Genomic DNA, 16,106 nt, shown 5'->3' with positions numbered 1-16,106 from the left:
TGAGGATTTTCAAATTTTTCAAAATCTTTTATTTTTTAAAAAATTTTTAGGTAAGGGGCGCCTGGGTGGCTCAGTCGGTTAAGCGACTGCCTTCGGCTCAGGTCATGATCCTGGAGTCCCGGGATTGAGTCCAACATCAGGCTCCCTGCTCGGCAGGGAGTCTGCTTCTCCCTCTGACCCTCCCCACCTCATGCTCTCTGTCTCATTCTCTCTCTCAAATAAATAAAATCTTAAAAAAAAAAAAAAAATTTTTTTTTTTAGGTAAGTTCTATGCCCAGCGTGGGTCTTGAACTCGTGATCCTGAAATCAAGAGTCCGTGCTTTGTTGAGCCAACCAGGCACCCCTACTTGAGGTTTTTATTTCAGCACTTTGGCTGCTACGTGCAGAATGGCTTGGAAAGGACAAAAGCAAAAGCAGGATGAATAGTTAGGCAGTTGTAGTAGTACAGGTGAGAGATGACAGTGGTTTGAGCTAACGTGGAATAGTGGAGATGGGATGAGTGATTTACAGTGATGTATTTTAGAGTTGACCTGTCAGGATTTACTGATGGATTATTCTAGAAGGTTCTGTGCTCCAGAGACGTTGTAGCCCAGATGGATCAGGAGATGGAACTAGAGAGACTGGGCTTTGAATCTTAGGAAAGCCATTAACTAGCTGTGTGAGAAATTTTTATCATTTTTCCTTGTCTCCAGTAAAACATGTAAGAAGGATTTTATTTAACCAGGACTACAGTTAGCTTATCCTCTGACAGTCTCCGATCTCTTGAGTTACCCGATTTGGGCTACATGTGTTTGGCCAGAACAATAATGCTACACATTATTCAGAGGCTGATATTTAGTAGATTTAGATTGTGGTAGGGCTAACCTCCATGGGAAGGCAAGATGCTAATGAAATGTAGTTTTAAGTCATTTTTGTTCATGTGAGAAGTATTAACTTGGTGGAGACTTGAAACAGATGGTGTGCAGTTGGAGTAGATAACTATATTATTCCAAATAAACATTTGCTGGAGCTTGGAAGCAAAAATCCATATTTCACTTTTCCCTATTTACATTATCAAGTCAGCTGTGTTGCTGCTGCTTTTAACTTGCATTAAGGTTATCCACAGGGTCTTGATGTTGGCAGGCAATTACAACATATCTGTAAATATTAAAGTCATTAGCATTGGAGGAGTCCCGTTAGATACTTTCAACATACAGTGGCATAATGATTGTTAATACATTACTAATGGATACCTAATTATCTCCTATTTCAATAGTGTAACAGAGCACTTTTTCACTGGTTACTTTATGGGCTTTCCACATCTCTCTTTCCTCCATGTTACAGAGGAGGAAAGCAGGACTCTGGAGTGACTTGTCCCAGGTCCCACAGCTGATAAATTGGTAGAACAATCAGGATTCAAAGTTGTATCTTCCAGTTTTTGTTCCAGCTTTCTTTCCTCTCCATCTGAGGCATCATGAAAGCAATTGTGTCCAATACTGAACTCATAATCTCCCCCTTCTAGTATACTCTCCCTCTAGTGGCCTCTGTTTTGGTCAGTTGTCTTATCTTCCACATCTAATCAACCAACAAGTCCTATTTATTCTAACTCTAAATATTTTTGAAATTCCACCCCCCTTCCCATTTCTGTTGCTACTACAATCTCAGGCCACAATCTTCTCTCACTGTAACAACCATGGAAATAGTCTCTTCCTGCATTATGATCTTATAATTTTTCCCATTGCAGCCAGTGATCTTTCTTTTCTTAGGAAATATTTCAAGCTTACAAAATAAGAAAAAAACACAGCATAGCAAATACTCATGTACCCACTTTTAGCTCTATCAAAATTTAGTGATTTGTCTTTTATTTTGCTTCAGATCTTTCAAAGAATTAAAACATTAGAACTACAATTTCTAACTGCCCGATTTAATTAATTTTCTTCCCTGTGGAGTAGTCATTATCCTGAGTTTGATGTTTATTATTCCCTTGTGTTTAGAAAGATTTTACTATGTATAGTAGTAAACGTACCATATGTAGATTGATCCCTTATCATATGTAGATTTTTGTGGTTCTGGTATTAAGCTGTCCATCTTTTTCTTGCAACCTGTTCTTTTTACCCAATATTACTACATTGTTTTGGGATTTATCCTTTCAATACATACAGCTCTAGTTCACTTATTTCAGTAGTACTGACTATTTCATTTTTTAATATGCTGCAGTTTAATTGTGTGTTCTTTTGTTGCTGGACATTTAACATGTTAACTTTTGAACCTAAATTTTAGTATTTGCTCATCAAGTTACACTAAAAATCTTGCTGGCATGTAATAAGAATTGCATTGAATTTATATATTAAAATGAAGCGAAAATATTGGTGACAGTCTTCCATCCATAAGCGTGATAGATGTTTCTATATAAATCTCTTTTTATGTCTTACTTACATTCTTCATAAAGGTCTTATATATTTTGTGTTAGGCTTACTTCTAGATCGTTTATAAATTTTTGTTGTAATTCATATCTTTTTGAAATTAGTGTTTGTTTGCCAGGATATAGGAATACAATTAATTTTTAAAATACTGAACTACCTTTTTTTAAATTTAATTTTGTTTTATTATGTTACGTTAGTCCCCATATAAAATACTGAACTTCTGTCTAGCAGTCTTGCTGAACCTGCATAACCTAATAATTAATAGATGGTAGATTCTCTTGGTTTTCTTTACAGAAAGTCATCTGTGTGTACAGAAGGACAATTTCATTTCTTCCTTTCGAATCCTTATAGTCATTATTTCTTCTTATTTCTTCTTAACTGTCCTGCTGCTATGGCTTAACTCTTGAATAAATGTTGAATAGAAGCATTGATTTATCTCCATTCTGAGCTGAAAGGCGTTGCTTGTAATAATGTTTCACCAATAAGTATGATATTTTATACGGGTTTTTTGGAAGATACCCTTTATCAAGGAATTGATCTTCTATTTCTATTTTGTTCATATTCATGAGTGGAAATTGGGTCTTATCAAATGCTTTTTCTGTAATTATTGAGGTGATTTTAAAGGGTTTCTTTTAATCTGTTAGTATGGTGAATTATATGGATTTTAAATTCATAAAATTAACCTTGCATTCTTGGATAAACTCACCTTGATTGTGATTATAAAAAAATTCATTGCTGTATTTGGTTTGCTAATTTTTCTCACCTTCACTGTGGTATAATTTAGGTAGAATAAAATTCACTCATTTCATGTATACAGTTTGAGTTTTAGCCGTTGTATATAGTTGTGTTAGCATTATTACAGTCAGGATATAGAATATTTCCATCACCATAAAAAGATTTATCATGCCCCCTAACATGCCCCTCTGTATTCCATTTCTTTCCATCAGTCCCAGACAGCCACTCATCTGCTTTTTGTCACTAATTTTGTCTCAAATTTTGTATAAATAGGATAATATGGTATGTAGTTTTGTTGTGTGTCTGGCATCTATCACTTAGCCTAATGCTTTTGACATTCATCCATATTGTTGGATATAAGTATTAGTAGTGTGTTCCTTTTTGTTGTGGTATTATAATTTGTGTTTCTTCGGTAACTAGTATGCTGAGCATCTTTTAATGTCCTTATCAGCCGTTTATAAATTTTCTTTTGGGAATTGTCTCTTTAAATGTCTCTTGCTCATTCTGTGTTGTTTGTTATTATCAAGTTATTAGGGTTATTTATATACTCTGCATGTCTCTGTGTCTGGGATCAGATGGCACTGGTAGAAGATAGAGAATAGAGAGATGCCTAGGGAGGAAATTAGCATCATCATGAAGCAAGTGATCCTTCACAGTTTGCTAGTCATCTTTGAGGTTCTTCTTTTAGGTTTGGTTTTTGGAAGAACATCAGATAACTAGCCTCATCTTTGCAACTCCTCAGCTAGTTCTGACTTCATTATTTAAAGATAGAAAACAAAAAACAGGTTTTTTTTTTTTAAATAATTTTCTGTATGTTATTTTCCTTCGAGGTCATAAGTATATTCTCTTATATCTAGTCTTTTTTTTTTTTTTTTAGATTTTATTTATTTATTTGAGAGAGAGAGAGCGTGTGCGAAGCAGAGGGGGAGAGGGAGAAGCAGGCTCCCTGCTTAGAGGGGAGCCTGATGTCGGGCTGGATCTCAGGACCCTGGGACCCTGGGATCATGACCCGAGCCAAAGGTAGATGCTTAACTGGCTGAGCCACGCAGGTGCCCCTCTTATATATCTAGCCTTTTTTTTTTTTTTAATTTTTTATAAAGGATTTTATTTATTTGAGAGAGAGAAAAAAAAGCATAAGCAGGGGGGAGGGGGAGGGAGAAGCAGGCTCCCCACTGAGCAGGGATCCCGACACAGGGCTCCACACAGGGCCTGATCCCAGGACCCCGGGATCATGACCTGAGCTGAAGGCAGACGCTTAACCGACTGAGCCACCTAGGCGTCCCTGTATGTAGTCTTAGGAGAATAAAAATGTTATTCAGATGAACCACTTAAGTGGATGCTGTAAAACATTTTCTAGGCATAGAAATAAACTAAGAATTAGAAGTTTAATTTTTCCAGTTTTTTAATCAGCTGTTGCAGGGGTCAGTAAACTATGGCCCACTGCCTGTTTTTGTAAATAACGTTTTATTGGAACACAGCCAAGACCATTCCTTTGTGCATCGTCTATATGTGCTATAACAGTAGAGTTGAATAGTTGTGACAGAGACCATGTGGTCCACAAAGCCAAAAATATTTAGTCTTGCCCTTTGCAGAAAAAGTTTGCTGATCCCTATGAGACCTATGAGAATGTATTCGATAAATTAATTGTCTTTATTTATAAATGTGGAATGGAAAAATTTGTTTTTTCGATCCCTGTTGTTTGTATAAAGTAAAGCATTAATTTTATTTTAACTGAACTATGTCTTCAAGGTCCCTTATAAAACATTTTCTGGTAATTTCTTTACTTGAGTCCTTATGCCTCAATTTTTGTTGAAAGATAAATTATCTGTCATCATAAACAGTTATTCCTGGCTGTCTCTGCATATGAAGCCTGCATGTTATTAGAAAGTTGGATGTGTTGTCGGGCTCATGGCAGAGCTACACGGATGGGAAATGCTCATCCTTAAGCAGGTGCTATGCCCACAGTCAGTTTAGCCAGCCTTACAAGCCTGCAAGTGCAACAGTAATTTTGATGTTCTTTCCTCTAACTTTAGCAGATTAGAATTGTCAATTTTGGAAATGTTTCTCATCTGACAGTAACACATTCAGGAACATTTCCCTATCCTTGGCAATGGTTGAAGAGAGACTGTGGGCAAGGAAATCTTTTTTCTGATTTTACCTTGGTTCTGATCCCAACTTTAGGGGTACCGTTTAAACTATATCTTTCATGCTTTTATCCTTATGCGCTACCTGGCAAGTTCATGTAGCCTTCCCACTGAACTACTTAATGCTCTGTAAAGATGTCCTTGGCCTTCATACAAGGTAATGTTTCTACTTCTTTATTTTCTTAGTACTTTGCAGACATTTCAATGTATGTGTGTCCCATAACTCAGGGCCTTGTCTTCTTTTATCTGTCCCCAAAGCTTGGCAAATACAGTGTGGTCATTAGCATGGGATCTAGAGAGCCTAAAAATTCAGCTGCAAGTGATTACAGATAATCCCATTTGTCAATAGGGAATTGTTTAAATAAACTATGGTATGTCCACACAGTGGAATATCATGCATCTGTTAAGGAAAAAAGGTTGTGGAATTAAGAATTTCAGGACATACTTTGAAATTGTAAAACAAAAGAACAACAAAAAAACTAAGAAGTACAGCTTGTGATACAGATCCGTTGCCTATTGTTGTATAACAAACCACGTTAAAACTTGGTGGCCTAAAACATTTTAAGTTTTTTATTTTCTATTTTTTTGCTTATGAGTGTGAGTCAGGGATTTGTTCTGCTCTTGGTTGTTTGTATTCATATGTCTGCAATCAGCTAGCTGCAGACCAGACTCACTAGGTTAGGCTCTTCACAGTTTCAGGGATCAGCTGGCCTTAGCTGTTAGAACTCATCTCTTCTCCATGTGGTCTCGTCTTGTAGCAGATGAGTCTGGATGTGCTTTCACGGCAGGGTCAGGTTTCCAAGAGAGGCTCAGAACTGGCACTCTGTCACTTCTATCACATTACATTGGTCAAAGCAAGTCAGAGGGGCCTGGCCAGATTCAGGGGATAGGGAAATAGATTCCACTTCTGATGGAATGCAAAAGGTGTGGCTGCAGAGAGGCCATTAGTGGGGACATTCAGCTTAACATCATTATACTTTCTTTGTATAAATGGGGGTAGGATAGGATTTTATATTTGTGTTTGCTCTTTGTACACAGAGAAAGAATGGAAGGATACATAAGAAACCAATTAAAATGGTTATCTGTGAGGTGTGGTAGGTAGGGATAGGAGCAAGGAATATTTCTTTTTATATCATACTGATTTCTGAACCATATAAATATATACTTACACATGCAGAAAAGACAATCATCTGTTTTTGCCTCTGTCCTCAAAGATAGTCTAAACCTTCTCAATTGTTTCTTAGTTAGGAGTCTGATTTTTATTTGTTTGTTTGACAGAGAGAGAGCAGAAGTAGGGGGAGCAGCATAGGGAGGAGGAGAAAGAAGCAGGCTCCTTGCTGAGCAGGGAGCCGGATGCGGGACTCAATCCCAGGACCCTGGGATCATGACCTGAGCTGAAGGCAGACACTTAACCACTTAACTGACTGAGCCACCCTGGCGCCCCTGATTTTTTTATTTTTTATTTTTTTTAAAGAAGTAGATGTAATGGCTTCTTTGGTCAACATGTTTGGAATGATCAGTAATCCTGTTCTGTGCATCTGAAAAATCTATATTCATCTCCTTTTTCTCAGTGATGGGAGCACTGACCATATTTTCTTCTGCCCAAAGCCCAGCCTAGATAAACATCTCAATGGCCAAGGAAAGTTAATAATTTTAATAGATTTTTAATCTAATCCAAGTAAACATGGAAGAGTGTCTGCTGTGTATTGGCCATTATTATATATATTATGGTACCCCTCATAGTAACTTTGTGTTGAAGTATTATCTTAGGGACAGATGAGGAAAATCATTATCATACAAAACTAGTAAGTGATAAAGCATTTTTCACATCAGGTTCATTTTTTACCTAAACATGCTTTCTCCTTGCAGTCCTGGGAGTTTCTCTTCTTTCCAGTTGTCTGGAAAGTCCTTCTCCGAACATAATTGCATTTTTCTTATCTCATATTTATACCTCTTCTATTTATTGTTCCATTGTCAGCCTCAAAGTAATTTTTTAAAACTAAAGTAAAGGCGGTTTATAAAGATTTGTAAATGCCCTTGTTTGTGGGCACTTTAACATATAGGATTCTTCTCAAGTAACATTTGTCTGGGATTTATGTTTATGTTCAGTATTACTTAGAGCTACAGAAGAGTTCCACTCTTTAGTTTTATGTCTGATTCTTTAAATTCCTATGTGGGGGAAAAAAAGCATTGCTGTCACACAGAAAGGTGTTTTGTTTTTTTTTTTAACATATAATGTGTTATTTGTTTCAAGGGTACAGGTCTGTGATTCATCAGTCTTAAACAATTCACAGCGCTCACCATAGCACATACCCTCCCCAATGTCTGTCACCCAGCCACCCCATCCCCCCTCCCCCCCCCCCCCCCCCAGCAACCCTCAGTTTGTTTCCTGAGATTAAGAGTCTCTTTTGGTTTGTCTCCCTCTCTGGTTTCGTCTTGTTTCATTTTTCCCTCCCTTCCCCTATGATCCTCTGTCTTGTTTCTCAAATTATTCATATCAGTGAGATCATATGATAATTGTCTTTCTCTGATTGACTTATTTCGCTTAGCATAATACCTTCTAGTTCCATCCACATGTTGCAAATGGCCAGAGAGCTGTTCATTAATGTGCTCTCTCTTTCACCAGTTTTGTGTTTTCATGACGTGCATAGCATATTGCATGATGGAGAAGTAAAACCATTATTCAGACATACTTTTCCATGTTCGCTCCTCCTCTCTAGGTCAAATTGTTTCGCTCTACAGGGTTAGGTGTTAAAGCATCAGTGATCTTGGAAATGCTTGTTCAGATTTTATTTTTTAAGTCGTATATATCCAAGTCTTCAAAATAACCAGAGCACAAACTCATTTGACTAAATTATCAGTTATTTTAAATCTTAAAATCTATGTTTTTCTTTTTTAAGATTTTATTTGAGGGAGAGGGAGAGAGAGAGCACAAGCAGGGGGAGCAAGAGAGGGAGAAGTAGGCACCCCGCGGAGCAGGGAGCCCGACACGGGGCTCAGTCCCAGGACCCTGGGATCATGACCTGAGCCGAAGGCAGACGCTTAACCACTGAACCACCAAGGTGCCCCAAAATCTGTGTTTATAATCAAGTTGAACCTTTATGACAGAATAAGTGTTATTATGAGTTTCTAGGACTGAAGACGTTATTTCTCTTTGATAATCCAAGTAGTGGTGTTTATGGGCTCAAAGTCCCCGTTGAGAGAAAGGAATTTCTTGTTTTTGAAGTGTGTCTAAGGTTCTCTGGAATTGAAAAGAGCTCAGGTATGGTTCGTTCTTTTAAGGAATTCAGCTAGAATATAATAAAACATGAGTATATGTTTTCCAGAACAATTTAGAAATAAAGTCACTGTAACAGTGATGACATAAAGGCATGACACAGTCACCAAGCAGAAGGTGAAAATGCCTACTTTGTAACATACACCTTATCCACCATCTGAGCAGCTTTTGAATTTGTCAGGTTATAAACCACTTGGATGTATCACTCACACCATGAAGTGCCTTCATGCCACCCAGCTTCTAACAAAAATACCACCTTACATTGTACTTGGTGCTTTTGCAGCTGTTAATTCTTGAATCATTCCATGTAATATTGCTGAGGTTAGATGGATTAACTGTTAATAGTACACCTATTTTCCATGGAAATCAAATGATAATGTAACTTGGATATGGTCACATGGCTAGTTAGGTGGTAAATGCAGAACTTGACACTAGACTTCCTATTTTCTTTCTTTCTTTTTTAAAGATTTTATTTATTTATTTGACAGAGAGAGAGACAGCGAGAGAGGGAACACAAGCAGAGGAGGAGTGGGAGAGGGAGAAGCAGGCTTCCCACTGAGCAGGCAGCCTGATGCGGGGCTCGATCCCAGGACCCTGGGATAATGACCTGAGCCGAAGGCAGACGCTTAACGACTGAGCCACCCAGGCGCCCCTAGGCTTCCTATTTTCTAATCATTTTTCTTTCCTGAGTACCTTCTTTAACCTAGCACTAGTCTAGGCATTATTTCTTACCCTTACATCTTTCCTAACAGGTCGGATTTATTATCTCTCATTTTACATTTGTTGAAAGTGAGCCAGAAAGGTGAAATGATTTGATAAAAGCCATGTTGTTTATAACAGAATGATAATTCACACTGAATGTCTCAGTCTCCATACCCATGCTTTTTCTACTAGACGATGTTATTGAAACATAAGGAATAACACTAGTGTTGCAGGTTTGTGAGTAGTGATGTGAACAAGAGATATGAGTAGTTTTAATCCGTAAACAGGAGTCTGGGGGCTGGGTTTTGCCCAGTATCTAAGCTTTCAGTTGGTATATAATTCAGTGTTCTGCAGTTGGGCTCAGGCTCCTCTCCGTTTTTCATTCTGCCAAGTGCTGAATGTTAAAACACATCTTGTTAAGTCCTCCTCAGGCCTTTGGCGCCCTTGCCGTAAAGGCAGGTGGTCTGAAGAAAGGCTCCCTCTAGGTTGTTGCACACTATACACAACACGTTATAGTGTGAGACAACTGTCAGTTCCTTCCTTCCTTTCTCCCCCACCCTCCAGAAAGCTGGGTCCCAGATGGAAGAGCTGGAAACGTGTCAACCATTCTTTGAAGGGCATTGAGAAAAATACTGTCAAGAAGAAAAAGCAAACGCAGCAGCTCATTAGTCCACTAATCAGACAGGACGACCATCAATTTCACAAAGAAAATGTCCTGGACAGAGAGATGAGAAGACCTGGTGGAGTGTTGCCCGCATGGCTCTCAGACAGTTGCACATTTTTGTTAGGGGTTTTGTAACTTGAGGACATTACTTCCTTGGTGGACTTTATGGATTCATTATATCTCTTACCAAAATAGACCACTGCAGACTGAAGCATAAAAATAATATTTGGTGATACTTTCCTCACTAGAACATGCTTATGAATGTGTGAAGACGTGCCTTGTTGCCAGTGTCACGAATATATTGTGTCCATAGCTCTGATCTCACAGAAAGAAATCTTTGATTTAGCATTCTCATTTGAACCTTTGGTGTGTCCATTTCTTGTGCTTTGAATTCACCATTATTGGAGAATAGATTCATAGTACTTAAGCGAAAAGCTTAGAGTTGCTGAAAGGAACATAGTTCAGAGTAAAGATGATTGTGGTGACCCTCGCCCTGTTACTAACCAAGTATGTAACATGTTCTCTTTAATGGGGAAAAGTAACTGTGAAGATATTAGAGTATTATTTCCCAGTACCAGGTCCTATTGATATTAGCTCAGACTTTTTTTTTTTTTTTTTTTAAAGCCCAATGCAGGGCTTGAACTCCCAACCCTGAGGTCAAGACCTGAGCTGAGGGGGCACCTGGGTGGTCCAGTTGTTAGCGTCTGCCTTCGGCTCAGGTCATGATCCCAGGGTCCTGGGATCGAGCCCTACATCGGGCTCCCCGCTCTGCGGGAAGCCTGCTTCTCCCTCTCTCACTCCTCCTGCTTGTGTTCCCTCTCTCGCTGTCTCTTTCTCTGTCAAAAAATAAGTAAAAAAATCTTTAAAAAAAAAAGACCTGAGCTAAGATCAAGAGTTGGACACTTAATTAACTGAGCCACCCAGGCGCCCCAGCCCAGACCTGTTTATAATGTCATTAAGTTTAATCTGTTAGATTTCTCTTTCTTGAATTTGTTGTCCACTTTTTTTTTTTTTAAAGATTTTATTTATTTGACAGAGAGAGTGAGAGAGCACAAGCAGGGGGAAGCAGTAGAAGGAGAGGGAGAAGCAGGCTTCCCGCGGAGCAGTGAGCCCGATGCGGGGCTCGATCCCAGGACCCTGGGATCATGACCTGAGCCGAAGGCAGACGCTTAACCGACTGAGCCACCCAGGCGCCCCTTGTTGTCCACTTTTATCAAACGGCTACTTACAAATTGTCCCCATGGTGAGCCTGTGCCTAGTTTAGATTCAGCTCTACTTTTCATCTTTTTGGATATTGTATATCATAAATGATATTTACATCACTGATGTCAGGCATGTTGACTCCATCTCTTTTTTTCCTACTTATTCTAGTTATATATATAAAAATTTAGTACTTCATCATTTGTATTAATTTATATATAACTGATGATGATTCTGTTTCCATGCCATGCAATTGATGCCTACTGGTCTAGATAGTCCCACATTAGTTTTTTTCCCCCTACAAATTGGATTGATTTATAAAGAGAAGTCAAAAAAGAATGCAGGGGCACCTGGGTGGCTCAGTCGTTAAGCGTCTGCCTTCGGCTCAGATCGTGATCCTGGGGTCCTGGGATCGAGCCCCATATCAGCCTGCTTCTCCCTCTCTTACTACCCCCTGCTTGTGTTCCCTCTCTCCATGTCTCTCTCTGTCAAATAAATAAATAAAATCTTAAAAAAAAAAAAAAAGAATGCAGTTCAAATGAGTTTGTAACCTGGTTTCTTCCTTCCTTGGCCACTATCCTCAGTGTTAACTTTGAGGTCATGTTACCCCTTGACCTTGCTGGATTGTTTTAGTTTCCTTTGATTGCCATAACAAAGTTCCCGCAAATTGGGTGGCTTAAGACAACAATAATCTCACTGTTCAGGAGGCCAGAAGTCCAAAATCAAGTAGGGTTGATTCCTCCTCGGGATCTTTGAGGAACAATCTAGTCCATACCTGTCTCTGAGCTTCTGGTGGTTGCTGATAGTCCTTGGCATTTCTTTCCTTATAGATGCATCACTCCAGTCTCTGCCGTTGTCCCATTGCATTCTCATGTACAACCACGTCTTCTTTGTGTAGTCTTCCTCCGGTGTATGTCTCTCTCCGACTTTTCTTGTGAGCGTGTTGTTCATAATGGATTTAGAGCCTACCTACATAATCTAGGGTGATCTTCTCTCAAGATCCTTAACTACATCTTCGAAGACCCTTTTTCCAAATAAGCCAATGTTCGCAGTTGAAGGGATTAAGAGGTACAGTAGTCCCCCACCCCCATCCCTTATCCATACCGGATACATTCTAAGACCCCAATGGATAGCTGAAACTGCAGATAGTACCAAACCATATATGATACATGATATGTATTTTTTCCTATACATACATGTAAGAAAATTTATAAATTAGGCATAGTAAGAGATTAACAACAAGTAATAATAAAATAGAAGTTACAACAATATACTGTAATAAAAGATATGTGAATTTTGTTTCTCTCTCCCTCCCTCTATCACATTGTCTTATTATACCATACTTACCCTTCTTTTTGTGATGATGTGATAATAAAATGCTTATGTGATGAGGTGAATGACATAGTCATTATGGCCTAGTGTTAGGCTATTATTGACCTTTTGATTATACATCAGAAGGAGACTCATCTGTTTCCAGACCATGGTTTCCATGACCGCAGGTAACTGGAACTGTGGAAAGTGAAACTTGGCTAAGAGGGAACTACAGTAGATATCTTTTCGGAGCTACCATTCAGCCTATTAAAATAAGCATGTTCTTCACTTCTCAGTCTCTAGGAAAATATGTTTTTATATTTGAAATTATTGTCTTGATTTTTATTATCTTATAGAAGACTCTGACCTGCATTACTTTTATTCTCTATAGTTGGTCCTGAGAAAAGAGTGCCAGCAATGCCTGGATCTCCTGTGGAAGTGAAGATACAGTCAAGATCCTCACCTCCCACCATGCCACCCCTGCCACCAGTAAATCCCGGAGGGCCCAGGCCAGTGTCATTTACTCCTACAGCATGTGAGATCTCTTCATTTACTTGGGTTTGTGGTTCAGACTGACATTTAGATCTAAGTGACTGACTGATTTTAAGCCTTCTGCATAAACTGTTCAACATTTTCAAAATAACTAAGATATTTTATGTATATACATACACACGTATGTACCTATACATATATTCACACACATAGGGTTATTTCTTTCTTTTATAAATTGCTTTTGCCCTCTGAGAATAGTACTTAGCTAATTTAGGCATTTGGAAATTTAGTGGTCTAAATATTTTGTTTTCATACTCTAGCTGGTAAGTAGCTATTTTAATTTCTTGGCTCTAAAATGAATTAAAATTTTTATATTGAGGGTGCCTGTGTGGCTCAGTTGGTTAAGTGTCTGACTCTCGATTTCCACTTAGATCTTGATCTTGAGGTGTTGAGTTCAGGCCCCATGCTGGGCTCCATGCTGGGTGTGGAGCCTACTTGAAAAAAAACAAAACAAATTATTATATTGATTTATAGGAGTCAAAGTAAATTTCATGTAATTACCAAACCACTTCTAAAAGTATGCTAGGGCTATCATGGTAAGGCTTTTTTTTTTTTTTTTTTTAAAGGGGGGGGAAAGGAGGGAAGGGACAGAGCGAGAGAGAGTCTTAAGCAGGGTCCATGCCTAGCATGGGGCTTGATCTCACAGCCCTGAGATCATGACCTTTGCCGAAATGAAGAGTCGGAGGCTTAACCGGCTGAGCCACCTCAGCGCCCTGGTAAGGCTCTTTACAAAAGTGAATGAGTATTGTGTTAAGTTTGCTAGGGCTGCCACAACAAAATGCCACAGACTGGATGGCTTAAACAACAGAAATTTATTTTTTTCACAGTTCTGGAGGAAAGAAGTCCAAGATCAAGGTGTCATGAGTTTTGGTTTCTCCTGAGGCCTCTCTCCTTGGCTTGCAGATAGCTACCCTTTCTGCTGTGTCCTCCCATGGCCTTGCCTCCAAACGTGTATACCAGCTGTCCTTTCCTCTTATAAGGACAATAGTCATATTGGATTAGGGACTACCCACATGACCCACATGACTTCATTTAACCTTTAAAGCCTCTATCTCCAAATACAGTCACATTCTGAGGTACTGGGGATTAGAACTAGAGCATAGGAATTTGTGGGGGACATAATTTGGTCCATAAGAATTATATTAGCCAATAAATATATAATAGATTTTCAACCTTACTAGCCATCAAGGAAATGCAACCTAAAACCCAATGTAATACCATATACATCTGAAAGAATGTTCAAAATAGAAAAGAATACCAAGTTTTGGTGAGCATGTGTGGAGTTACCTGAACACTCCATGCAATGTTGGAGTATGAGAAAATTGTTTGGTAGTATTTACCAAAGTTGAATTTTTAGAAACCCTTTAACTCCACAGTCAGTCCTACATATGTGTATGCTTAATCAAACAAACAAAAATTAGAAGAAAACCCAGTGTGAAATCTAAACATACATACGTACATGTCTAGATTTTAATCTGGGTTTTTCTGCCTTTCCATGCCCATGATAACTCCACTGCATGTTGACTCTCTTACAGATATTTTGCCTCATAAAGCGGAAGACACTTGCTATTTGTGGAGTGCCCGTAATTTGGCAGAGCACTGAGCTAGGTGCTATATGACATTTTCTTTTTTAAATGCTGTTACATAAGTTCACACAACTGTCTTTGCTCAAACATTTATGGGTTTTGCTTTTATTAAAAGGCAAGAGAAGAATCTAGGAAGTACAGCTTTAACAGAAGGTTTAATTATTATATTTCTAATACATTTGAAATTGAGTGAGTGGCAACTGCAACAGTCTGAGCCAGAGTGGATGAAATTAAGTTTTATATCCTTTTAAAAATTGTTTCTATCTTAAAGTTATACATCCTTACATATAGGTACTATCTTGAAATGAACAGATTTAAACAACTAGGCTATCATTCACATTTCAAGATACAGGAAGTAGGAATATGTATATGTAAACTCAGCCCTTTTTACCTCCATAGTTGACTACTTGGTGGTAGATATGTTTTATTTTGGAAAATGTGCTGATACACTTGAACGAAAGAGACTGAAAAAGCCTGCTTATTGTCGGAGTGGCTAAAAAGCACAGTAATACATTATTTTTATGGGTTTCTTCCAAGGGGGCAGTTCTTCAATGATAATTGACCTTTCTGTGAACACAAAGAAATAGCAGATCATTGCAACTAATTTTCTGGATTGCTGAGGTTGTTGAGTATTAAGCTTTCCTTTCCAATAGTTCTAGTGATCTTTTTTAATGGAAGATACAAAAGAAAATTAACCCTCGCGTTCTCAGCCTGTTAGTCTTTCATGTAGTGAATCATTCAGCAGCTTTTTCCTCAACACTTACACTTGCTAGGTAATGAACAAAACCTATATCTGTATACACACACACACACACATATATGGTATACGCAGTTTACAAAACTCTGCTAATTATAGTATATGCCGATGTATAACATAGTGTTCATCAAGAAGTGCACAGTCTATTAAGACAGTGCAAATATAGAAAGAAGTAAGTAACATAATGGAAGCATTTATAGGCAGCACAGAGAAGAGTTACTAAATCTACCAGGGTTTACCTTAATGTGCGGCAACAGAATCTATTAAAAGAATGTTTTCTTTTTTTTCCCTTCGATTCTATTTATTTATGTGAGAGGGAGAGTGAGAGAGAGCACGAGCAGGGGGGCAGGGGGAGAGGGAGAAGCAGGCTCCCTACTGAGTAAGAAGCCTGATGGAGGGCTCGATCCCAAGACCCTGGGATCATGACCTGAGCCGAAGGCACTCGCTTAACCGACTGAGCCACCCAGGTGCCCAAGAATATTTCTTAATACAGGTGATATCTGAGTGTATATAAGTGGAGGAAAAGTTTGCCAGATCAAATTTGAATCAGGGCCAGTCAAAAAGTAGGAACAGTAGGACTGACCAACTGTATGGGGCTTGAGGAAGAAGAAGGGAAGTGAAAGATTTTTCATGATTAATGACTTGGCATTGAGCCCAATATAAGTAAATGTCAGTTTTCTAAGTTAAGTAAAGATTAAATAATTTGGCTTAAGTCTTGACTTAAATTGTTTCTGTTTTTAGACATATTTTTTAATTTTACCTTCCTATACTTTCAA

General features: G+C 38.5%; 1 protein-coding gene across 2 annotated transcripts in view; it reads left to right on the top strand.

Annotated features, from left to right (window-relative positions):
* Positions 1-16,106, top strand: part of CBFA2T2 (CBFA2/RUNX1 partner transcriptional co-repressor 2) — a 153,335-nt gene that overhangs the window by 96,833 nt on the left and 40,396 nt on the right. For both annotated transcript variants that reach the window (XM_032420168.1, XM_032420167.1), the window contains exon 2: positions 12,827-12,970. In XM_032420168.1, the coding sequence (XP_032276059.1) occupies positions 12,827-12,970 (144 nt within the window). The remainder of the gene's footprint in view (positions 1-12,826; positions 12,971-16,106) is intronic.

The sequence above is a fragment of the Phoca vitulina genome, unplaced genomic scaffold (genome assembly GCF_004348235.1).
Source record: "Phoca vitulina isolate PV1807 unplaced genomic scaffold, GSC_HSeal_1.0 scaffold22, whole genome shotgun sequence".
Taxonomy (NCBI): Eukaryota; Metazoa; Chordata; class Mammalia; order Carnivora; family Phocidae; genus Phoca; species Phoca vitulina.
The sequence above is the reverse complement of the archived record's forward strand: the minus strand, read 5'-3'. Positions and strand labels throughout refer to the sequence as shown.